Raw genomic sequence first — 26,150 nt, forward strand, 5'->3', positions numbered from 1 at the left:
ACCTTACCAAAGTTCTACTCTGTTGGAGGAATGACGGACTTACTTATCAACTAATGTGGCCAGCACCTATTATTGTTAATGGTAACTACACACCCTTGTTTATTTCTATGTTTATCTGATAAACTCTGCATAGGCCTGAGGTGCATACTGACAAAGTGCAACTAATCTTGTGCAACAGGGACACTAGGGTACAAATTCTGTCCATCTTCAATTCCATGTACTGTGTGTATGTTTACATTACAAACACAGTGAATAACAATAATTTGTTATCATAAAGCCTTGCAGCTCAGTGAGAAAGGTGGCATAAATGCAGTGAAGATAAAATGTAAAACTCCCACAGCCAGCTATTGTACTGCTGTATCTGTAGCAGTGGCGTACCGTATATTTCGGTGTATAAGTCGCACCTGTGTATAAGACGCACCCCCTAACTGAGAGTAAAATATCGGTATTTTTTATATCGTCGATGTATAAGACGCACTTTATATTTCATCAAAACAATGTTTTTTTAAATTGTAATCAATATTATTGTAATAATATATTTTGTTATATCTACAACGGCGTCCTTTAGTTAGGTTTTTTCTAACCTAGGCTCGGCCGCACCCAGCCTCAACAAGTTCTTTCTAACTTGTTATTCACGAGTTTCGCACCCGCAACATCGAGTGCATGACCGTGTGTGTAACACACGCACGTGTGTGGGCTAGCCTCGCTCGATCATTTCGAGAGGGCGCACGTTTTCACGGACAATCGTATTCGAAGTGTGTACGCTAGGTCCATGCTATAATCAACTGGAGAATATACTAGTCGAATACCATACACCATGTGGCCGCCGAGAAGGGCTTGCGCTGGGGGTACGGCGGTCGGCGATCGTGCGTAAAACTATAAATAAATACTATTCCAATCCAATCGTAAACGTTTACAAATGAAATTTTAACGGAGCGCCTAAAACAGCTCCATAATGAACAAATCTTTTCATATCTAGTATAACATCACACTAAAATGCATTGAAAACTAGGCAGAAGCAGGTTACCGTTACGTTAGTACACTGTAGCTAGGCCTAGCCTACTCAGGCCTAGCCTAGCCAACGAGGTGACGATGGGCCAAGGGCCTATATGTACAATCTGTGTGGTGAGGCATTTATGTTCGGTGTATAAGACGTACCCTTAATTTAGAGGTCAAATTTGCGTGTCAAAAGTGCGACTTATACACCGAAATATACGGCAAGGAACATTTTCGCCAGTGTAGCGTAGCAAAAAGCTATACAAAACAACCTTATTACTACACATTTTGAAAATTGTGTAGCAAAAAATACAATACAAAACTATGTTTCTTGACTTAAAAATCAGTTTGATTAGCAATATTGCTAAACAAAATTTTTAAATGAAAATTTTCCCTGTACGGTAATGGCTATAAGAGCTCACTGGTTAAACCCAGGGGCCCCAGTATGAGCAGCCCAAATGCATCTACTGTACCCAGTGTTGGAGGTCCCCTTAGGAGTGCTAAACCAGGGGAATTTGTCCTCTGTGGTACGCCACTGACTTGTGGACGTTACTGGCCCAAAAATGGCATGTTGCTAGCCCGGGAATTTACTGTTAGTGTTGATTATTTACAAGATTGTCTGAGCACAACATAATTTTTTGTACTGTAATTGAGATACCCTGATGCCATTACTGTCACTGTCAATTGATTAAAAAACTTACCCATGATATAACTCGTCCATTAAAACAGGGCAACTTTGCCTCATCATCAACTATTTCTTCTTTTACAACCCTAAAAACAAATGAAATATTACAAAATAATTAAAATTGTTTTTTACTGTATTAATATTACACTGACAGGCAACACCAAGACATGCATTGTCTCAGAGACAGAATACTGTAAGAAGTTCACTACCAAAAACATGTGTTCAAATTCATTTAAATTTTCTTCTTTTAGATTGAAACCAAAATGGAAATTAAAATAAACACAAAATAATAATCAAAATTTGAGATAATAAAAAAAGAAGGCGGCAGCGTCACATACTGTACATACTACTACAGGATCTTGAGCCTGGTCTGCCTAAGAGTGAGACAAGAACAACTTTATAGTAATAATAGTATAGTATAGGGTAAGGCCTCGCAATCCAATTACTTTATAATGAATACAAAACAGAACAGGGTATAATTTTTTAATATCTAACTGTTTATTTTGAACACAACAAATTTACTCCATAATATTGTTAATTTAACAAATTTCACAGATTACAAAATAATTTACAGTCTCAGACATAAACTGTTCCGGTATCCGATTTCCCAAACACAAAGAATTTTCGCGGGTGGACAAATTATAAGGTAATTGTAAATGGTCCAGGGCCCATGTGTACAAATTTTGAACATGGGCTATTGTCCCCCTATTGTATTAGTATAAATAGAAATACTCAAGAATCAAAGCCACTCAATGATTGGAGACAAATAGCTGCTTTTAAGAATGCACTGGTGTCTACCAAGTTGGACAATAACTGGCTTGGCAAGAACAAAACCAACATGTACAGTCATCGTGTGAAAAGAAGTGACAAAGACTAAACAATTGTATTTTTCGTTTGCCGATTTAGAATTGAATAGTTTTATTATAGAATTGTGAAGTTAATATTTCAACACATATCTTTGTTATGATAATACAGTAATTATATTAATTTGATTGACATGGTTTATGATACATAGTGTATTTTTGCAGGTCACAAATGAATAATGCTTATTCAGCAGTGGATATATTATAGAATTGAGTTATAATAATTTATGTCAGTACAATGTACCTGTATTCATTTGATTGACAGGACTTGTGACATTATTGTATTTTTGAAAATTAAAAAAAGAGTTGAATACTTTACAGTAAGAATACTGAATAAATATAGATTCACTTTATAATTTACTGTATGTCATTACAGTACTGTACTTAATTTCATTTGACTAGAGCTTGCCATTTTTATTCGCGATTAAATTTCTGTTTGTTTTTTCAATAGCGGCTTAAAATGCATTTGTTTTTGTCAATTGACTCAATGGTTTCTTTCTACAGTATGCCTCACAGTTTCTATGTCCTATACTGTATTTTTACTAGGATAGGGAGTGTCCAAGTCATAAGAAGGTAGAGACTCAACTGGTTCTACAGTAACCATAGTTCATCAGTTTCAACGCGACAATGACAATATACAGTATACTGTAGGATTGTACTGTAATTGTTTGTATTATAACTAGAGTGCGTCAGGTAGTAGTATTGGTCAGATGTTTTGCACTACTTTTGGGCTTGAATCTACTGTAACCCCTAGCCATCAGAGCAAGCTCGGCAGTCCAGAGGTAACTATGAACGCCAGGCTAGTGATCTGGAGGTCCTGGCTTCGCACAGTATTCTCAATATGTATGCCAGAGTTGGGAAAAACATCTGACCAATGGCGTATAACAATTCGGTTCGGTTTCTCCAATATTTCTTGAACATCTTTCCCTCGTCTTTCAAAGACTTTCTGTATTTTTATGTACTTTATAAATTCAAAACCATAAACCATACAGTACATTTATTTTCAGATCATAATTTATTATTATTTGATTTACACGTACAGGATTTATTTTGTTTATTGCAGGTTAGAATTAAACAGGACAAAATTGTGAAATTAATGTAATTTATACCTTTAATAAATACAATTGACATGTGTTAGGACATTTATCATTGTAGGGTTTTTTTAACTTACTGTACTGAAGGCATCAGTCACAATGATAAATCATAAAAACAGTATGGTTTGACATGAGCACACAATGAAAGACAAAGAATATATTTATTGTACTATTAGAAAATCATTACTGTACACCATTAATTATATGGCTAATCTAATTCAGTTAGAATTAAACCATTAGTATTACAATACAAGAGCAGACATTCAATTAGAATATACATGGACTGGACTTTGTGCAATGTACTGTAGCAAAAACATATCATTAAATTGTATATTCCGTATTTATTTGAATAAAAAAACAGGTTTCAATAAACGCCTCACTTCGAACATCATTTTAAATAAATGCCCGCCACATGCATACACACAATATTGAATTACTGTAATAACACATTTCTATTTTAAATTGTAGTAGAATTCATTGACTTCCAATGATCTACTGTATACATGACCAAGCATTTTGATAGAATTTTTACTGTAGTATATTTGATCACTTCTTGATATTGTGTTGTATTTTTTCATATTTAGGGAGAAGTTATTGATTTATGTTACCAAATTACAAAAAAAAAATAAACTCTAAAAACCCCTCCTAACAATATTTTTAAATAACATTTTATTAAATTATACATATTTTAATATCATTTTTATTTGTTGTATGCCTAATGTGAACTTGTATTTTAAATAAATTAATTGTTAATTCACTTCAACAATGTTTACAATAAAATTTGAATGAAATATTGAATTGAATATAAAACAGCATACTGTAGCAAGGCATCATGACTGCACAACAAGTGAATAACTTTCTGAAGAAGCGGAAACTAAATACTATTAGGTGAGACATATTACTCCATTCAGTCTGTCAAAATTAATTTCTGTCTACAGGTATCTCCTCATTATTATTCACACTAGGTTATTCACAGCTTCTGTTTGTTTAGTTTCTTATCTCTCCGAAAAATTTAGGATTTTGAAAAAAAAACAGGAATGCTTTTAGAATTCATGCAGGGTGTACTGTAGTGCTGTCAGTCAAAACACCACAAGGTAATGTGTTTACAGACTGTACAGTGCATCCTATCCTACAGTATATGCCTATAGACAGTAAAGACCAACTCAGGCTGTGTCGTACAGTATGTGTCATCTTGTCGGCAAAAAACATGTTTAACGTTCTTCTGACTACCTAAAAACTACTACAGTATCTCATCAAGACGACTTGTCTCACCGGGATTCAAGTCAGAATGTACCAACGAGTCAAGACGTTTCAGTAACTGTATACAGAGTACATCCAGACATTTACTCAGATCTTTTCATTCTGGAGTATTGTCAGAGTTTAAGCCTTGCATATTGTATGCTACAGTACTTTTTTTGTTACACAGCACATTTGTATATTGTACTGTATAATACAAGCCATTTACAGTACTGTACTGTCAATACAGTACTGTAGGTTACTGTACATAGTAAGTTATGAACGATCTACAATACAAGTACACTGTAGTATTAAAAGCACAAACTTCATACTGTACAGTACAGTATGATGTTTCACTAAACTCTTTTCCCATTCTCAATCTTATAATGATACACTATGAATATTTCTTAATGACATACAGTTTACTGTAGGATTAGTCATCAAGATTGCAAAATACCTCACTATATCATAGGACTGTTATTGATTAATCACCGCCATCCACTCTGCCTACTAAACACAATTTGAAATCAGTACAGCTACTACTGTATACCATTACCATAGAGCATTTCATACATACTGTACAAGTCTGACTGACAGTAGGTATAGGCTACATTATGTTATACAGTTGAGCCTCCATAGTGTGGAAAACACCTTAACGGACACTCATTCAAAAGCCTACAGTAGTAGTACTGTTATGTTATACTGTATTTACAGTATTCTAAGCGGCCATCCAAAAATATTTTGACAAACAATTTATATAGAAAATACTAAAAAATCTTTCTGATGAGCTATAGTACTGTAAAAGATTAGCCTAAAATAAATGGCAGAAAATATTGGTTAAAATCTATACAATATTACTTCATTCAATTCCATAAAATGACTAAATAAATAACTTCGTCATTTAATTTGTTTACAATGCAATTGATATTTTAAGCCTACGATTTTTGAAATGCATTTGCCAATAATCTGTCAGCTGCTATATAGTATAGGTATCACTTACAGATTTGCAAAACATGGCTGCTAATGCTATACTGTACAGTACTTTCAATTATGAATGTGACGAATATTGAGGAATGAGTGTTACACGAAAAACACACAATAACAACAATTATTAAGCTGTATTGATCTATGTCTGTTATTTTGTTTATTTTTGAAAGGAAAATGAACTACAGTATGCAATCCTGGAACAGTTTGAGAGAGTACAAATGTTGATCTGACAGGGATCACCTCAAAATTAAATTTCACATTTTGATTAAATAAATTAACATTTAAACAATAAAACCCAAATATTTCATTTAAATAATGATTGCATGAACATAATATAAAGTAAAACGTGTTTTCATGAATAATTGTTAAAGTGAAAAGCAAATTTAAGTAAAATACTGGTAATGTAAACAATGGGATTTCTGGCTTGTTTGCACTGACGGCCGGCTACACAGGCAGCCGAAAGCCGAAACACGAAGCTCTCCGCCGCCTGTGAAATCCTTTCGAACGGCCATTGTGCATCGCGAGTGAATAACGCTAGGCTGTTTGGACAGATCGGGTTTCTCTTACTAATTTTTTCTTTAAAATATAATGAATAATAAACCAAGCAAATATATTATAATCAAAACACAATGTCGATGATTCTTACAGACATTAAAATGACATAAATTAGTCATAATAAAAGAATAATTAATCAACAACATACCCAAAATCATCGTCCATCGATTTGAAGAAAAATTTATAATTGGGTCTATTGAGTACATTTTTAAAGTCTCCTAGCGTAACTTCTGATGAAGGAATTGATAATTTCACTAAATAAGGTGTATCCTCGTCATCTATGTGATATATAATCTTGGTCTCCTCCATTTCGGAGGAACTAAAACTAATAAAAATTCCTCAAAAAGGGTGACCACTTCTTCTCGAACACTCAGCTTCTTGGTACACTCTTTCCAAATGCAACGGTGACCTTTGACACATATCAATTTCATAAATAGCTCCCTCAACGTCGATAACGCTTATACTTTTTCGTTGCTCTACTTTTTTATTTTTTTCTTTAAAATAATTAAATGCCTTCACAAATATTAAGTCCTCATGAGAAGAAAATGATGATAACGGTGATTTTTAAGATATCAGATAACAATATATTATATTTAGTAAAATTATTTAGTAATATTAATAATACAGTAATATAATAGTGAAAATTCGACAATTAATTTGATTGTCTCAGTCAGGACGAGTTTGCTCATTTCGTTTGTGTTATGTGTTTTACACATTGTTAGAAAATTAATGTCCCCAGAGAAGTACGTCTCTATTGATGTGTATGGCAAGGATAAATATAAGTGAGTGCCCAATAATTAGATAAGTACTGTCCAATATAGACCATTTTTTTGACAACCCTCAAAGAGAGATTGATACCGTCCGTGAGCCGTCACTCTGCGTCCATATACATACCTCGCATTTCTTTTTGCGTCGAGATGTGAAAACATTAGGACATTACAACACGGAGAAAATAAATATGTTACAACAAATTATTATCATAAGTGGTCTTTAATTGAAGACTTTACTTTTAACAGGTTCATTATAATGAAAACATTTATATTTTATTAATGTTCCTAATATTATGCCATTTTACCTCATGTTACAAATGTCAGCTGTAAAAAGTAATTTTAAAAAAGAACTAAATTGTTTAAGTTTTTTTCACTCAATTCAATGTATACTGTATATATACAAAACATTATTTACAAAAAAGTGATATTTTCATAACAAAATTTCATAATATTTTTCAAATTAAAAAAAAAACGTCCATATTTATATAAAAATTAAGTAAAATTGTATTCAATTAAGTTTCATACAGAAATGTTACATAAATACAAATTTAAATAGCAAAACTTAACAAAATTATTATGTATAACAAAATGTATTAGGCTACGATTATCTATAATAGCATATAAATATCAAATTATGAATATAATATTAAAAATGAAAGAAATAATGAAATTCACATTACCTAAGCAACAAACTGAGACTTAGGCTCTGTCCACACTATCAAACTTTATGTGACAAGAAAATGTAATGTGACCATATATGGACATGATGACATCATATCACTACCATATTTGGGCATATCACTACCATATCTGGGCACATCACTACCATATTTGGGTATATTTAACATCACATTTTTTGTCAAACTAGTGTAGACAGAGCTTTAGTATTGAAAGCATGGGTAATCTTGTAAACTCAAACAATAAACAACACTATTTATAATTCTGTTTTATATAAACCAACACCATGTTGGTAGCAGCACAACTGGGTTGCTTGGTTAAGCAGAGAACTTTTATGATGTTTCTTTTGGTTTTGGAAATGTTCTAGGCTCGGTTAATCGTAGATACTAAAAGGTCTCCTGTTTTTTTTAGTACTAAAGATCTCCACAAGGCTGTCCGCTATTGGGAGTTCACTGTAGTATATTTGAATTTTAAAAATGTATTTACAAATACTTTGTGTAGTCAGCATTAATAAATAGTAATAAATAATATTACTGAAGAAAATATGATAAAACTCAAATACAAAAATATAAATCTATGTCCACATACTTAACCAAAGACTTTGTACTATCAATTTTTAACTCATAACAGAAATATTCTCACGTACTGTACACCACCATAATATGTACTTCAGGTTTTTTTTTTTGCTAATTTATACATAATAGCACTGCATTTTTTTTCTTAAATAAAAAATACAAAATTAAATAAAAAAGAAAAACAAACTTAAACTGCTCAAAAAGAAAATCTTCCTTCAAAAAAAGAAAAACAAATATTTTAATAAAAAAAACTCCAAAATCATTGTGTTTGCATTTAATTTTAAATTTTAAATTAAATTTTTTACCTTATTTTGGGATAAAATTTCATAATTACAATCTATATATATATAATAAATTTACTTTTTTACAAAAGAAAGACTGTAAATCTGTGGGGCATGCCATTCATATGTTTATGGTTGCCAGGCAACATCTAACACCATTGTTGTTGTTGTTAAAGATGTATTGTTCCCCAAAAACATGAAAAATGAAGATTAATAAACAAAAAAAGACCATTCTGCAGTTAACCACTTCCGTAAAAAAAATATAAAAAATGTTTTAAAATAACCAAATAAACGGTTTAATACAACCAATAACACATTGACTTCCAGTCAATATTTTTTGCTTTAAATTACAGTTTTCAGGTAAATATTTCTTAAATTTTTGGTCAAAGTCAATAACTATTATGTGACATTAAAATGGCCTATTCAACAAAACATTTAAAAAAATATTTTTTCAGGGGCACAATATATTTTTAATATTATGTAATTGTTTTTGGATGTAAACCAAATTAATGAAGATATTATTCATACCCGAGGAGATATGGTAATCTCCAACGTAAATAAAATTATTAAAGAACAATATCAAAATCATTCTACTGCAGTTACTGCAGTAACTCTATTTTTAACATGTCTATGCAATTACCTAGCAAACGTTTTTGGGGCTAATCATACACATTGTTTAGTAATGATATCCTCATAAGCTTCTACATAATGTAATTTAACATTGTATATGTTATTGCAGTAAAAATATTTAGTTACTGCAGTAAATGCAAGTAGCCTAATTTTGACAAGATCTCTAATATGTTAATTCATTTAATATATTAATCAATTTTACCCTGAGAAAACACGAAATAGAACATGTGGCTTTCAATTTACATATAATAAGGTGCTGTTTTTTAGTATGTATTTAACCATATGACTGACTTTAATCCCATGCTTGAATAATCCCACCCCCCAAATTTAAGTTAAATCCAAAAAAAATCATCCAGGCACAAGACTTATGGTAAATGCATTGATAATCTAATCCGAGTATAATCCCCCCCTGCAAATTTTCGCCAAATATTGTACCTAGGCCTCCTGGGGTTATACTCAGTAATGTATAGTACAAATAATATTATTATACTAGCATGATATGTGACCAGTTCACATAAGTGACCTTATATTATATGTACTTATTACTTGTTAAAGATGTATTGTCCCCAAAAAACATGAAAAATGAAGAATAATAAAATCAGACTTTAAATAGGCCATTTTGCAGTTTTAATAAAGTTATTCACTTCTGTAAAAAAAAAACAAAAATAATTATTTCACTTATAAAAAGACAAAAGAAACGGTTAATTTTAACCAAAAACTTACAATTTTGTTCAGATAAATATTTTTTTTTTCGATCCAGTTTTTGGTCAAAGTGAATAAGTATTACGTGACATTAAAATTGCATCAACAAAACATGTGACAAAAAAATGTTCAGAGGGGACAATATATCTTTAAGTATTCCAGGACCCTTTTTCTTTGGGACTCCCCTACTAAGGGGACACTTTCCAATGAACCAAATGAGCAGTACTATGTTTTAATACTACTATTCAGGTGACACTTAGTTGGCCCCAAAGATGTCCCTATAATAGGGACTGTATGTCCAACATGTTGTACAAATTGTATGATGCACAGCTTCGGCTGAATGGACCACCCTCTTAAAATATTTGAGATTTGAAATGAAAATAAATAAATGTTTTATATTTGTTTAATGGTTTCCATGAATTTTTTTATATAATCTACAATCCTTTATATTTGTTTTTACAGTTATGTTTGTTTTTTGTTTATAATGTATGTTCGTCATCCTGTAAACACTTGAATTTTCTTTGTAATCGGTTTCCTACACATTGGACAATGCTTAAGAGGTTTTGCGCATTTCTTACACGTACCGTGTCCACACAGGAACACCACGTTGCGCTTATTTTCCATACAAATTAAACACAATGTAGACTCTTCGATTTCGCGTACTTTCTCCTTTAGTTTACGCATTTCTTCATAGGTTTCTGGTGCCGATGATGAAACAGCAGAGGGAGTAGCGGCGTCTACTGCATCTGCTTGGTTAGCTTGTGTTCCATCTACATCAAAGTAATAAACATAAATATATTAAAATTGTGACATAGTTGCATGCACTGTATAAAACAAGTTGCTTTTGGGTTGGACATGAACCTATGACTTCCAGATCACAAGCCTGGTATCATACCTGTAGGCCATGAAGCTTATTCTTGCTAGTTGATAGGTTGAGATTCAAGCAGTGTGTTCTCATACAAGGATACTAATCCATTTTAAATTTGGCACACACACAGTGGACAAAAGCAACAAAAAATTTCTCTCCCAACTATCACTGAAAAAAATTGGAAGAGGAGAGGGGGGTGGTCCGAAGACTTATTCCCCCCAGACAGTGTACATATTGAGTATATATTTTTTTACATCAAATTTGACAACATTCACTCGATATGAATTGCAACTATATAAAATGCTATTAGAAAAAAAGTTTGATAAATAAATAAGTACCATTGAAAAAATTGGAAGAGGTGAGGTGGGCGGGTCGGAAGACTTATTTCTCCCAGACAGTGTACATATTGAGTATATATTTTTTCACATCAAATTTGACAACATTCACTCGATATGATTTGCATGACACAACTATTATAAAATGTAGAAAATGCGTGATAAATAAAAAAGTAAAAATGATAAAACACCTGGCATAGACTTTGAACGACGAGCAAGAGCAGACGACTGCGAGGCTGATGACGAAGGACGAACATTTGATGCACGACGAAGAGGGATTACCATACCATCTAATATCAACATAACAAACAATTCATGCAATATTAAAGACAAATGTTAGTGCTAACAAAGTATTATGATATAGAAAAATACTGTTGTGTTCTTAAAGCCTGTTTTCCACGAAGCGAATTTGTTCGTGAGAATCAGAATAATAACTTATACGCATGCATGTTCATCTTTCATTCTTCCAAATCCCTCTCTGCAACAAATTTCCTCGAGTATTCAGCAAAATTAATAGTTTGAACAGTTCCTACTTTTTGCGTAGTGAAAAGTTATGCAACCAATCAGAGGTCAGTAAATGAGTTGTCATGCATATTATGAGCATTAATGCGAATCAAACAATTCAGTAAATACATGATTTTTTTCTCTGCGAAAACATTAGATTTGTACTAAACTAATTCGCCTAGTGGAAAACATGCCTAAGATAGAGATCAGTTAATAGCTTCAATAAAAACAAAATTGAAGATAACAGCATTTGGAATTTTGTTACATAAATTACAATTGTTTTTTTTTTAAAGTTAATTTTTTAATTGATTTCACGAAAAAAGCTAGCATAAATCTGTATATACACAACAAACGTACTCAATTATTTACAATAATATTATCTTTATGATACATTAAAAAATAAAAACCTTTAAACAAAAAAATTGTACTGCCAGGATGGTAAACTCGCATATCTTGATGTGAAATTTCTATGGTGACACTTTTTTTGGGGAAAAATTGTCTGTGCCTTTGCACTTATAAGCCTGAAAAGCGCATAGGAACTTCACCTATTCTATAATAGATGCAGGACAATATGCCCTCTTGAAAAAAGAAGTTTTGGTTTAGGTATTTAAATAAAAATATATTATACTATCTAGTATTTTTTTTTTGGTTAAATAAAATCTTCCATTGTTTACAAACAACTGACATACACAAGCATACCAATAGTGTACAACATGCTCAAGTGTAAAACGCATTCCTATTCGTGGGTTTTGAATAGCTGGGCGGGGCTTACCTTTTCCGATTCTCTGTGTAATTGAAGATTGACATGTGCTGCATGTTTTTGTCTTACTAGCACAATCTGGAATGGAATATTTGATTTGATTTGATCACTTTATTTCAGAATAAATATTCCATATATACTATATATACAACAAATAATACAAAACCGGAAAATCAAACTAAAATAGGAGTTTTTCCCACTTAGTGGAAAAAAGATTTCATTATTTACTACTTTACGAAGTTTTGGCATTAGCTTAAAAGCTTGGTAGTTGACTATTTACATTGTTTGGTTTGTTATGATTTTTACAAAGATAAACATAAATAAAAACAAAAGTCAGCGGTGAATTATATTTATTTTAAAGATAATAGTTAACTTGCTAATTCAAACTAGTTATATTAATAGTTAATAAGACACCTTGTTAACTTGGTAGTTAAAACTAGTTAACAGGATACCTAGTTATCTTGCTAGTAAAAACTAGTTAACTTGCTAGTTAAAACTAGTTAACTTGCTAGTTAAAACTAGTTAACTTGCTAGTTAAAACTAGTTAACTTGCTAGTTAAAACTAGTTAACTTGCTAGTTAAAACTAGTTAAAACTAGTTAAAACTAGTTAAAACTAGTTAACTTGCTAGTTAAAACTAGTTAGCTTGCTAGTTAAAACTAGTTAACTTGCTAGTTAAAACTAGTTAACTTGCTAATTAAAACTAGTTAACTTGCTAATTAAAACTAGTTAACTTGCTAGTTAAAACTAGTTAACTTGCTAGTAAAAACTAGTTAACTTGCTAGTTAAAACTAGTTAACTTGCTAGTTAAAACTAGTTAACTTGCTAGTTAAAACTAGTTAACTTGCTAGTTAAAACTAGTTATCTTGCTAGAAAAACTAGTTAGCTTGCTAGTTAAAACTAGTTAGCTTGCTAGTTAAAACTAGTTAGCTTGCTAGTTAAAACTAGTTAGCTTGCTAGTTAAAACTAGTTAACTTGCTAGTTAAAACTAGTTAGCTTGCTAGTTAAAACTAGTTAGCTTGCTAGTTAAAACTAGTTAACTTGCAAGTTAAAACTAGTTACAGTAACTAGTAAACTAGTTCAATGGTGAGAAAATGAACAACCCTTAATTCATTTTATTGAGTTGATTACTTATTCTAAATATTCGGTATAAAGAATACCTTGACACATAATTCTATGACCACACGGTTGGAATGTAACTTCTGCAAGATTGTTATGGCAACTACAACACTTGATTTCTCCTCCTTCTACTCGTATACGTTGTTTAATGTCCGACTGTGAATACAAATAAATTTACAAAAATGATATATTTGACAACAAAAACGAGAGATGTTATTTTATTTATTTTATATGCATTATAATTTGGCACTAAACAAATTTGGAACACTAACCTTACAAGTGAAACACTTCTGAAACAAGCCAGCGCAATCCATGCATGCCATGATGTGGCCACATGGCTGGAAAATACAATTAGCAGTGGTATTGCACATACGACATTGGGTCATGATTTCAGATAAGTTACTGAGCGTGCTCGGTGACCTTAAATGTTGACTCTTGGTACGTTGTGCAACCTGTGGTCCTCCTGGTTTGCTATTTGATGAGGACTGGGGTCTACTACTGCTTACCCGTTGCTCTGCCTCTTTTTGTGAAGCCCGACTAAAAAAAGTATAGTTCATTTATCGTATACCGTATCTTTTCTATTTAATATTTTACTGTATTTTTATGTAATTTATTTTTAACTATCTGTAGTGTTAATCTTATTATACGTTACAACTGCTTAAGCATATATGCCTATCTTCTGTAAAGAGGGAAGCATTTGAACAAAGAAAAGGCCTATATATATTCATATTGTATTGTAATTTTTATACTGTAGATATATTTTATTTTTCTTTATGTTTGTGTATTAAGTACTTTTTGTAAAGAGTTTTACAATTACAGAAACGCATTTTATTTTCTTCTGTAAAGATCAATGCTTTTTCCTTTGCTTTTGATAAATAAATGTGAATAAACTTGAATTGAATTTTATTGTTTTAAGAATGCATATTTTTTTACCTTATAGTGTGTCACTATTAAAAAAGTACAGATTCAAATAAATAAATTTATTTATTAATTATGAATAAACAATATTAAAATAAATTTCTGTACACTCAAGTATACAAATGACTTACGATTTCATGTCCATAAATTTCTTAATAGATTTGGCAACTTTCTGATCATTTATCATATCTAGCGGAGTTTTACTCTTATGGTTTTTACGAAGTGGATTAGCGCCCTCGTGTATTAGATAGCATGCTACAATTGTACTTAAACGGTGGTCTAGATTTTCTTCTTTCAGACTTGCCTGGATCTAAGTGAACAGAAGGAAAAATACTGAAATTAGATAAATTTTTAAAAGATAATAAAGAAAAACCTCTATTAAGGGGACACATTAAAAAAACAACAAAGCTTCCCTTTCTTTATTCATTACTCATTTGAGGCTTAGGGAGTGGAGTTGAAAGAGTCGTGGCACTAGGTAAGGATTGAACCCTGGAATAGGGGGTGTCCCAAAGTTTGGATAATTTTGAATGAAAATTTTTCTAAATGTAAGATTGACTTTTACTAAAACAGTTGCTTAAACACGAAAGGGAATTTACCTAACTTTCACCGGACAATTAAACAAGCACAGCAACAGATACAGTAGGGTCAAATATTATTATTTATTATATATAAATAATATCTATAGTTTTTCTACAAATACAGACAATTAAAGCACAATTAGTATACACAGAAGTACCATTTAAAATATAACATTGTTTAAAACAGCTGAAATAAACATTTATGATTTAGCAACATATAAATTGTACAATACAATATAGCAGAAAAATAATACATAAGGACAAAACAAACAGTACAGTTAAATAACAAAAAGAAATGAACATGGACTCCTGTTAACTGTTAACTGTATTTATTATGGTCTTCAAGCTTAACATCACATCTGAAGGACGAGGCAATGAGAGTAAAGCATCTTGCCTAAGGACGCAATCGGTATGGTACAGATAGGCTCGAACACATGCCTATCACATGCTAGTCAGATATTATCATCACTCTCTGGTACTCTGGTATATACAGCACCCGCCGAGAACGAAAATGGGCCCAACGTTGCTTAACTTCAGTGATCTGACGAGAACCGGTGTTTTAACGCAGTATGGTCTTTGGAAGCATCTTGTATTGTATGACAAATTTTAAACTTTTCGATCTATTAAATATTGTATTATTTTTGAATTTTAATATGTTATGTGTTAAACATATTGACTATATCCTCTAATGTCTAACATTACAGTTTACATCAATACTATATTACTAAAAACTTAAATACTATTATTATTTGCATAAGTTGTTTGTTAGTGAACCTCTATTTAACAGTAACACCCAATAGATTCTAAACCACAAACAGTAACAAACAGGTCACCAACACTATTACTAAAACTTAAATACTATTATTATTTGCATAAGCTGTTTGTTAGTGAACCTCTATTTAACAGCGACACCTAAACATAGAGATTCTAACCCCCATAAGTACGGCTGCAATACAATAGATGTTAATACTATATCTATAAGCTTATACAAAGCACATGTTTTCCTGTTATAGAAGCATGTATATATACTTTGTATAGTATAGCCTAGCAACCTTAAATTAACTTGAGTCTGAATGAAAATCTTCAAATCAAAAAGTAAACTTGTCTAATTTTAGGTGATCCTCACAAACACAAAGTTAAAATGTGTCTATGAAAGCGTGTTTTATGTTGGAATATAAAATATACCAGAATTGTACTGGGAAGGGTTTTAATGACATTTGAACAGCCCAAGGGAAGGGGTTGGGTGGGATTGGTGTAATGGGATATCAACATGACTAGAATTTGACAATCGTTTTTGGTTTTTGTGGTCGATACAGCATAATAGCATAGTTAAAACTATGTGAATCCTGTTTATTAAATGTAAACCATGATGACATCATCCAAAGAAAAAAATAAAGATACTTTTCTGTCTTGTTTTTTAATTTTTTTTATTTCTAGAGAATTTTACTTGAAGATTTGTAAATTCAGATTAAGTTGAAGGTTGTGACCTTTGAACCTACCTTCGCAAGACGTTTCATTGATGATGAGATCTGAAATCATCATCACTGGGTAATTAGTATGCTGATAAAAGCTAAACAATGTTCTTTTAAGAAAACACTAAATAAACTTTTAATAAAAAAAATATTTTCACAATAATATTAGTATAAAGCTGATTTTATTTCTGTTCTTTAACACTGCCCTCAATAGTTTGAAACAGTCATTCACAGATGTTAGCCTCACCTTAGTTGCAGCTGTTGCAAGCTCTGTTGGTGAGTTTAGAGCCTGTCGCATCAAGGCTAGATGCAGTGCTGTGTCACCATCTTCATCTTCTGAGTTGACATCAGCGCCTTTCGTTACTAATAACTCTACAATGTTTGTGTGTCCCTGACTGACCGCTAGAATGAGTGGCGTCTGTTGCCGGTTGTTTCTAATGTCCACTTCACAGTGACCCTTTTTAATCGAGAAAAGAGAAACTCGTATCGGTCAACATGGCAATAACACAAATAATTTCTTGGTAAAGCCTAACATTTTTGCATACAATGATTATACAAATATGTTTTCACACTGATATCTCAACACAATGCAATATAGGAGTAGTGGTGTGTGACTACGTCGGCAGTGTGACATTTAACTTGTATATCTGATTGGCCAATTTCTGTCTTGGTGTAGATATAATTAGGTGGTCCCTCTATATGGTGGAACACACACTATAAGCTATGTTAATGTTGGAGTTGGCTCTCTAGTTCTCAATTACGAACCTTCTATTTTACGAACGCCGTTCAGACTTTAATAGAGGGCGCTTTTTTCCGAACCTTCTCATTTACAAACGCCTCTCATACCAAGGGGTACGTAAATGAGAAGGTCGACTATAATGTCTTTGCAATAACAATTAAACAATCTTTACCTTGGTTATTAGAATGTCCGCAACTTCTCGATGCCCATTCAGGGCTGCAAGATGCAACGATGCAAAACCATCATCTTTCTTTACATCTGCTAACTGCCTAGCCTTCACTAACAGTTTATCAGCAGCACTGGTAGAAACAAGAAAAATTGTCACTAGAAATCTTATATTATCCCCCTAAAAAATGTTTTTTTGTTGAATATGGCATTTTAATAGATTTTCACTTTGACCAAAAATCGGAGTGAAAAAAAAATTATTTACCTGAAAAAACTGTAATTTAAAGCAAATATTGTCAAATTGTCAACAGATTTTTGGTTGAATTTAACCTCATTTATTTTGTATAAAAGTGAAAACATTTTTTCCATATTTCTTTCTACAGAAGTGAATAACTTTATTAAAGCTAAAAAAGTTTTTTTTATGTTTTTGGTGACAATACATATTTTAACATTAATCTACTTCCATTGTAACATAATTTATTGTCACATAGCATAACACAAAATAATCCAACAACACTCATGTATATATTTATATATATTCATGATATGAAAATTTGTGAAAGTGAGAACAAATTGTGAATTGAGTCTTGATTCCGGAACCACTGGAGCTGTATTCAAATCTGATTGGATAGCGACTCATTCCACATTGTAAAAAACAGAATAAATCCAAGATCTAAGTACTTACAACTTATTACCCTTGAGAGCAGCGTGGTGAAGTGAATTGAATCCTTTCTTGTTTTTTACGGTCAAATCTATTGACGGCGAATCTATCAACATTTCAATTATTTCTTTGTTATTTTTAGCGACTGCATCGTGGAGGGCTGAATCACCATACGCATCCTGAAGACAAAATTATAATATATATTTAATTTATAGACACAATTCATTTATTTGCTTATAAAACAGTATACATAAGTTTGATGCTAAACAAATAATGAATGTTTATGAGTGCAATGGTACAAATAATTTAATGAAAGATATGTCACCGAATGAAATTACTATATTCACACCATGTGATCGTCCAATAAAATGACAGGAATTTATTTAGGTGTTATATAAATATCTTTAATTGTAAGTTTCTCATATTATATCTTGGTATCTTTATTTTGACAAGAAAAATACATTTGCAGCCAAAGGCTTTTTTTACAATAAAATTACAATATTCAAATTAACTTCATTAATTTTATCCCCCCATTTCTTCCACGACCCCTTCATAACTTTACAGAAGAACCAGACATTTCACACAGTCCGAAACATTAAGACACTACGAAAGGTTGGTAGCATCAAATTTTAATTAAATGATATAAGGATGGACCTGAGCTAAACATTGTGTGTGTTAATGTTATGCTAATAGGTTATACTGTGCAACCCTCTTTGGTTAAACCTTTGATAGAGGGCGACAGACAATTATACCTGTTTATTGATGTCACACTTGTGTTTGAGTAGAGCACGCACACATCTTGTAAAACCTTTGTTGACTGCCACATGTAGACTACTGCAACCAACGTTATTTAAAGCGTTTACGTTAGCACCTTTCGACAGTAGGAATGATGCCACCTCTGGCTGATTGCTACAGAAATTATCATTAAAATAGATTATCATTGAATTGTACATAGTTACAAAAAATTGTGTGTGTACATAGTTAAATAATTGTAGTGTACATAGGTAAATAAACAATTACAAAAAATTGTATCTTTTAATAATGGCATTTACTGGCATGAGCGTAACAGAAACTAGCATAATCAGGAGAAACTACACTGGCAAGTTCATATGGAGATTACCAAAAGGTTTTATTTATAAACTTATGCGGAAAAGAAGTTTAACAGAGTTTTCAATAGTATTACACAATTATTATTTTATTCTGATGTTTTTTTTATTAAAGCTATGTCTACAATATCAAACTTTATGTGACGTGCCCATGGACATGATGATGTCATATCACTAACATATTTAAGCATATCACTACCATATTTGGGCAATCAAACTAGTTTAATAGTGTAGACATAGCTTTACATTATCACTTCCTCTGTCACGTACCCAAAAATTGCATAATGAAGAGCTGTATCTCCATCCTGGTCTTTTAATTCCAAATTGGCCTTAGCAACCACAAGAACCTTAATGACCTCCACGTGACCTTGGTGGCTAGCAACCTGCAGTGCTGTCTTTCCTGTATTTTTTGCATCAACCTAGAAAATTTAGAAATGAGCGCCCTCTATTTCGTTGATACGGAATAACAGAATAAGACAAATAGCTCTTGTAGCAAACCTGTAGTCTACTACTACATTATTACAATTTACACAGAATTATTTATTTAACAAATATTTTTTCAAATTTCTGAAAAGGGTGGAAAACATAGACCAGGAGGGTCACTTGCAATTGAATCTGCGTAAAGAATAATCATAACTGAATTAGAGTAGAATATAGAATGTAATTTTGAGAGTTGCCATTTGAAGTAGTCCCAGGGAGCACATATTCCAAAACTGCCTCAATGAAATACCGTATTTATTTATATAAATACACCGCTTTGAATAAACGCCCCTTCGAATACGATAGTGTTTTTAATGCAACTCTCAGTACTTACCCATTCAGGATGTTTAGCAAGTATATCAGTGACAGCTCTAGCATTGCCATGTGCCGCGTCGCTAACCAGCTTATCACAACTCTCGGTGCTTAAGTTCACAGACACAATCTGGTCTATAAGAGCTTGCATGTGGCCTGAAAATGAAGAGATTAGTTTTATAAGTATTCTTGAACATCATGTTCAAAGAACAGGTTCTATTACATATTCATAAATGTAGTTGAGCTGTAGCTTGGTGGTTAACTGCTTGCTTTCTAATCCCAAGCCCAGGGTTCAATCCTGACCTAGTGCAGGGTTGCATCTTCCAACTCTTTCAACTCCACTACCTAAGCCTCAAATGAGACTTAGTACAAGCATGATCAATTATAAAATAGTTTATCCATCCTGTAATTGCCGAGTTACTCGCTGCTGGTGCTTAAAAGTATAGGATAGTTTTTCCTTTAATATTTGTATAATTCATTAAATCACCTTTTTCCTCTTCTCGGTCTGGTCTCATTGTGTTATTGATGTCCGTCCTATTTTGAGACACTGGTACAACGCACGCTGGGTTTAACGTCCATGGAGCAGCATCAATCAACACACGCAAATCACCGTCGGAATATATTCTTAATACTTTACCTACTTTACCAATTATCTGCAAGAAAAAAGAACTCTAAATAGATTGGAGGAAATTGTTCAATATCTTGGTGTAAGATGCTTATTCTGCTAGTCTAAAGCTTTGTCTAAACTATCAAATTAGTGTGGCCAAATATGGTAGTAATATTCCCAAACATGGTAGTGATATGACATCATCATGTCCATTTGGGCACATCACATTTTGTTGTCACATAAAGTTTGATAGTGTAGACAAGGCACTCTCTGTAAAGTATCCATGTATTGAAATCACTGTTATGGTATACTTACTACCCGCATATTTTCTGTCCATTCCCCATGCCCAGATTGCAGCTGCTTAATTTTTGAAACATCATCTAAGACACGAACAATATCGTTTACTGCATAAAATTCAACCTACGAACAAATTAGACAATTTAATTAGCAATAAATGGTGAAAACATTAAAGTAAATGATAATTAAGCTGGAGCTGCAACACTGTTACATAACATTATAGGCTGATTTATAATATTCAATTTGTATGCAACTTCAAGAGCCTATATTTTTGTTTCGTTTTTACTAGGAATAACAAGATAGAGGTAGATAGATAATACAATGGTGTGGCTCAAACTATAATGTTATGTAAGAAGGCATGAGTTTCAGACTGTAGCGGCACAGTGGCTTGGTGGTTGACATGATTGGCTACTAATCCAAGGGTCATTAGTTCAAATCAAACTCATAGGATCTTTTTCTATACCTAAGATCAAGATATAAAGGGGGGTGGGGGAGGGAGTGGGAAGTCGTAACTTGAAAACATATTCTTGTAAAGGACAAAGGTCAATTAAATGTCAATTTTCATTGCTACTATTAAAATTTATCCTTGATTTGGTTCATTTCATCTTTTCATTATATCGTGGCAAAAAAAGATAAAGTCAGAAGCTCATATACATCAGGAGACCCTTAGGGAGGAAGAACGTTGATAAATGAGCAAGTTCACTCATGCATGCAATTTACTCAAAATATTATGTGAGTAGGAGCAGGGAAGAGGGGGAGCGGGTTCACTGGAGCGAATCAGCATTAGGTGGCATCATTAGAAAACAATAAATCTTAAAGCCTCAGATACCACCATAAATTTCAGATTATAATATTTGGTTAAATATTAAAGTAATTAAATAAAAAAGTGACACAGAGCTCACAGCCAAAAAAACCCATGTATTTCTCTTAAACTACAGGTGGCAAAAACCAATATTTTCAGCTATTATAATATAGTTTACTATGTAAATGAAATAATTGTATACATACCTTGATTAGTGCACCTGCATGGAAGGTCCACCTGGTGCCTGAACTATGGTACTGCACCCTAATATCACCCCTGTCAGTTACTCGATGAACTACCCCCACTTTTCCAATATACTGGGGGAAAAACATGAATCAAACAAATAAAAACAAGTACATTACTGATACTGATAGAACAATGATATTTCACAAACTCAGAGTTGGTCAGACTAGTCCATTATTGCCAGAAGGAACATGTTTTTGTATTATAGCTCTCTCTAGAAAGAGGATGGGATATTTTTGGGATTATTCAGGTAAGTAGGACAAGATAGACATTACAACCAAAATCATATCTCTAGAACTGGATGGTAGCTATAAAATCTAAAATGTCGTCCATAATGGCGACCATAATGAAATCTTAGATAAACAGTCATAATAAAATCTAAAATTGTGGCCATAATGAATGACAATGACAGCCATAATGAAATCTAAGATGGCAGCCATAATGAAATCTAAAATGGCAGCCATAATGAAATCTAAAATGGCAGCCATAATAAAATCTAAAATTGTGGCCATAATGAAATCTAAGATGTCAGCCATAATGAAATCTAAGATGGCAGCCATAATGAAATCTAAGATAGCAGCCATAATGAAATCTAAGATGGCAGCCATAATGAAATCTAAGATGGCAGCCATCATGAAATCTTATATGGCAGCCATAATGAAATCTAAGATGGCAGCCATAATGAAATCTAAGATGGCAGTCATAATGAAATCTAATATGACAGCCATAATGAAATCTAAATTATTGACCATTGGAAATCTTAGATAAAAGGCTATAATAAAATCTATTGTGGCAATAAGGAAATCGGAAAATCGGAAACCATAATAACTAAAATGGCAGCCAGAATAAATTTAAGATGTTGGCAACCTAAAAACCATTCTAAATATTGATGGCATCCATTGAAATACAAGATAATGGCCATAATAAAATCTAAAATTGTGGCCATAATGAAATCTAAAATGGCAGCCATAATGAAATCTAAAATGGCAGCCATAATGAAATCTAAGACGGCATCTAATATTAATAAAATAAAAAATTGTGCCCATAATGAAATCTAAAACGATGACCATAAAATAACTAAAATGGCAGCCATAATGAAATCTGAGATACCCCCCAAAAACCATTTCAAAAATTGTCAACATGGTTTGTCTTTTACCTCTGCCATTTTTGGGTTCCATCCGCCATGTCCCTCCTGCATGGCCTTCAGAATGTCCTCCTGTAGAACTACCTTTACCTTGTCCCCTACATTAAATGTGTTTTTCTTTCCTTCTGTAGTAGTAGGCGACATCTCCAACTTTTCACCTTTAAGGAAAAAAAAATCATTTTTATATTGTAAAATGATATTTTCAAATATATTTCAAAGAAACAAAATACATACATGTGAATTCATTCTGTAAGATAAAAATAATGGCAGTCATAAAATGATATAAATGTTAATGTCAACTTCATTAATATGAAATATAATAAGTAAGAATAAATATTGATAAAAGGAAAAAAGGTAAGGCATTTAATGTATATAGCATTAACAATTATATCTGATAATATTTATAATTCCTTGCAGTTGAAACTCATTATTCAATAAATCGTCTTAATCAAAAATTTTTTCCAGCAATAAGTAAAATTGAAATTCTAGTAACATCCATTTTAATCAAATAAAAAAAATCCTCTAACATTTTATTCCCATCTACTTTATCAAATTTTCCCATTTACGATGAATTCAATATCTCTAAATTATTTTAAAAGACATTTGATTACACACAATGATATATTCCTGCGAATGAACGATCATTCCGGTTGACGCTGTGATTTTCTCACGGGTGCCATTTCGTTTAATCAAAATGAGAAGATCGCTAGAAACTGATAGAGTGAGTTGAACAAACGACGGCGCCAGAGTGGTAATCACGATTCATGGATCTCCGTCGTGAACCATCAATTCTGAGGTTAATGCACAGTTTTCACTTTGGTTTATTTTTAATTCTGTAGCTTTATTTGGTTATAAAAAGCAATTTGTATAATATTTCACATCACACACATACTGTTTTTATCTTCATTTGGAATGAAGTCTTCGAGTGAATTTAGATAACTCACTGTTAATATTAGGAAGTTCCACTGGCAAAGATTAATGATAAGGAATTACTGCCTACAGTCTATCTATTTTATGTACAAAGTTATAAAGTTCTAGAATACATGCCAAATACTTAACAGCAGGGAGATGTAAAATTTTTATTTACATCTCTCTGCTTTCAGTAGATTATCTTAAACATTTTATGAAAATGTACTTTTTATTAAGAAGAATGAAAGGGGCCTGTTCAGGTGTGCTATTTACCCAGGTAAGTTAGTTCCTAGCAAACAAGGTCAGCACTGAACCCATAACCAACTTGCTTATTAATAACATTCACTTTGACCAAAAATTGGATAGAAAAAAAAAACGTTATTTTAAACTGGAAAAATGGAATTTAAATCAAAAGAGGTCAAATTTACTTTAGCTCTCTCCATTGTGTTTTATGTTTTTGTGGAAGTTAGTTGCTTTATATTGTTAATTTTCTGGTGAAATTGTTTCTCTTTTTGTTTTTTGTATGATTTGTATATCCGAAATAAAGAAAATGAATGAATTATAATGTGGACATAGGAACATGTGGTAATTTCACACTAGCCCACTGGGTACAAACTAATATGACAGCCATAATGAAATCTAAATTATTGACCATTGGAAATCTTAGATAAAAGGCTATAATAAAATCTATTGTGGCAATAAGGAAATCGGAAAATCGGAAACCATAATAACTAAAATGGCAGCCAGAATAAATTTAAGATGTTGGCAACCTAAAAACCATTCTAAATATTGATGGCATCCATTGAAATACAAGATAATGGCCATAATAAAATCTAAAATTGTGGCCATAATGAAATCTAAAATGGCAGCCATAATGAAATCTAAAATGGCAGCCATAATGAAATCTAAGACGGCATCTAATATTAATAAAATAAAAAATTGTGCCCATAATGAAATCTAAAACGATGACCATAAAATAACTAAAATGGCAGCCATAATGAAATCTGAGATACCCCCCAAAAACCATTTCAAAAATTTTCAACATGGTTTGTCTTTTACCTCTGCCATTTTCCAGGCAGAGTTGAGAAATTTTGAATGTGTAGACATGCTTCCAGTCTGTCATCTGTTTTGAATTACGGTAATCGTCAGACCGCGACGACAATTTAATCATAATGCGGGCCGTAGTCAAAGAGATCTATGAAACATTGCGTATCACATTGGCTGTTTGTCGGCCATTTGCCAATCATTAGAAACGTGTAAGTGATAAGTTTCGCTAAGATCATCACTTCAGCTATCAAGTCAATTGCATTGTAGCTGAACTATATATTACAATTGATTTGTTGGTGTTACAATGTGAAAAAATTGTAATTACATTCTTTTTATCCTTCATTGGAAAACAAAATTTCATATTTGCCACAAATGATAATTATATTTAACACTAGATACTTAAGTTCCAAACTATATAAAAATAAATAAAACAAGCGGTTTTGAATGGAGAAACTAATTGTGATGTCGTCGAATTGAAATTCTCTGAAATATTCATCATTTATAAAATCTATCAGAAATAATAAAATCATCATTTATTTTTATTTCAAGATGCCATTGTCATTAAACATTGAAATTGTCGGCAAAAAGTAACCAGTCTAAGTATTTTCGGATTGCAGACATCAACTTGGCGACAATAAGACTAAATAATCATCGAGAAAGCATCGGATAAAATTGTACATTTTACAGAAAAGATGGAAAGCATGTGTTATATATCAGTAATCCCAATGTGTAATTGAAAAAATGTTAGATAGATAGTTGAAGAACCGGAATAAAATATAAGTTAATGGACGACGGAATAATTGCCAACTATTCAACCTAAGAAAGAAGTATTAGTTTTGCACACAATTCTGAAGTTACAATTTCAAATAATTGTTTAAAAAATGTTACAACATTCAAAATACTTTATTTTACGGAAGGTAGTGATATGTATTTAGTTATGTAAACTAAGGTAAAGTATTAAGTCCCATATTCATTTCTGAACGTAGGGGAATGAGCTGTTAGGAGCTCATTTTACTAAGCTTTGGCATTATGT

General features: G+C 32.1%; 2 protein-coding genes across 7 annotated transcripts in view; both read right to left on the minus strand.

Moving 5' to 3' along the window:
• Positions 1-6,798, minus strand: part of LOC144836084 (segment polarity protein dishevelled homolog DVL-3-like) — a 65,669-nt gene extending 58,871 nt beyond the window's left edge. For all 3 annotated transcript variants that reach the window (XM_078691270.1, XM_078691268.1, XM_078691267.1), the window contains exons 1-2: positions 6,565-6,798; positions 1,698-1,767 (exon numbers count right to left, since the gene is read on the minus strand). In XM_078691270.1, coding sequence (XP_078547396.1) covers positions 1,698-1,767; positions 6,565-6,725 — 231 coding nt within the window. In that variant the 5' untranslated portion in view covers positions 6,726-6,798. The remainder of the gene's footprint in view (positions 1-1,697; positions 1,768-6,564) is intronic.
• Positions 6,799-10,094: 3,296 nt separating this feature from the next.
• Positions 10,095-26,150, minus strand: part of LOC144836158 (E3 ubiquitin-protein ligase MIB2-like) — a 45,639-nt gene continuing 29,583 nt past the window's right edge. The window contains exons 6-21 of one of the 4 annotated variants that reach the window (XM_078691374.1): positions 23,174-23,319; positions 21,981-22,091; positions 20,991-21,095; positions 20,556-20,721; positions 20,091-20,224; positions 19,547-19,695; positions 18,923-19,079; positions 18,195-18,349; positions 17,517-17,643; positions 16,853-17,062; positions 14,687-14,865; positions 13,910-14,174; positions 13,679-13,793; positions 12,532-12,597; positions 11,447-11,545; positions 10,097-10,822 (exon numbers count right to left, since the gene is read on the minus strand). In XM_078691374.1, the coding sequence (XP_078547500.1) occupies positions 10,548-10,822; positions 11,447-11,545; positions 12,532-12,597; positions 13,679-13,793; positions 13,910-14,174; positions 14,687-14,865; positions 16,853-17,062; positions 17,517-17,643; positions 18,195-18,349; positions 18,923-19,079; positions 19,547-19,695; positions 20,091-20,224; positions 20,556-20,721; positions 20,991-21,095; positions 21,981-22,091; positions 23,174-23,319 (2,459 nt within the window). In that variant the 3' untranslated portion in view covers positions 10,097-10,547. Of the gene's footprint in view, positions 10,823-11,446; positions 11,546-12,531; positions 12,598-13,678; positions 13,794-13,909; positions 14,175-14,686; positions 14,866-16,852; positions 17,063-17,516; positions 17,644-18,194; positions 18,350-18,922; positions 19,080-19,546; positions 19,696-20,090; positions 20,225-20,555; positions 20,722-20,990; positions 21,096-21,980; positions 22,092-23,173; positions 23,320-26,150 lie in introns of all 4 variants that reach the window. The other 3 variants (XM_078691376.1, XM_078691375.1, XM_078691377.1) reach the window with 3 other exon arrangements.

Source organism: Antedon bifida, chromosome 2 (genome assembly GCF_963402885.1).
Source record: "Antedon bifida chromosome 2, ecAntBifi1.1, whole genome shotgun sequence".
Lineage (NCBI taxonomy): Eukaryota > Metazoa > Echinodermata > Crinoidea > Comatulida > Antedonidae > Antedon > Antedon bifida.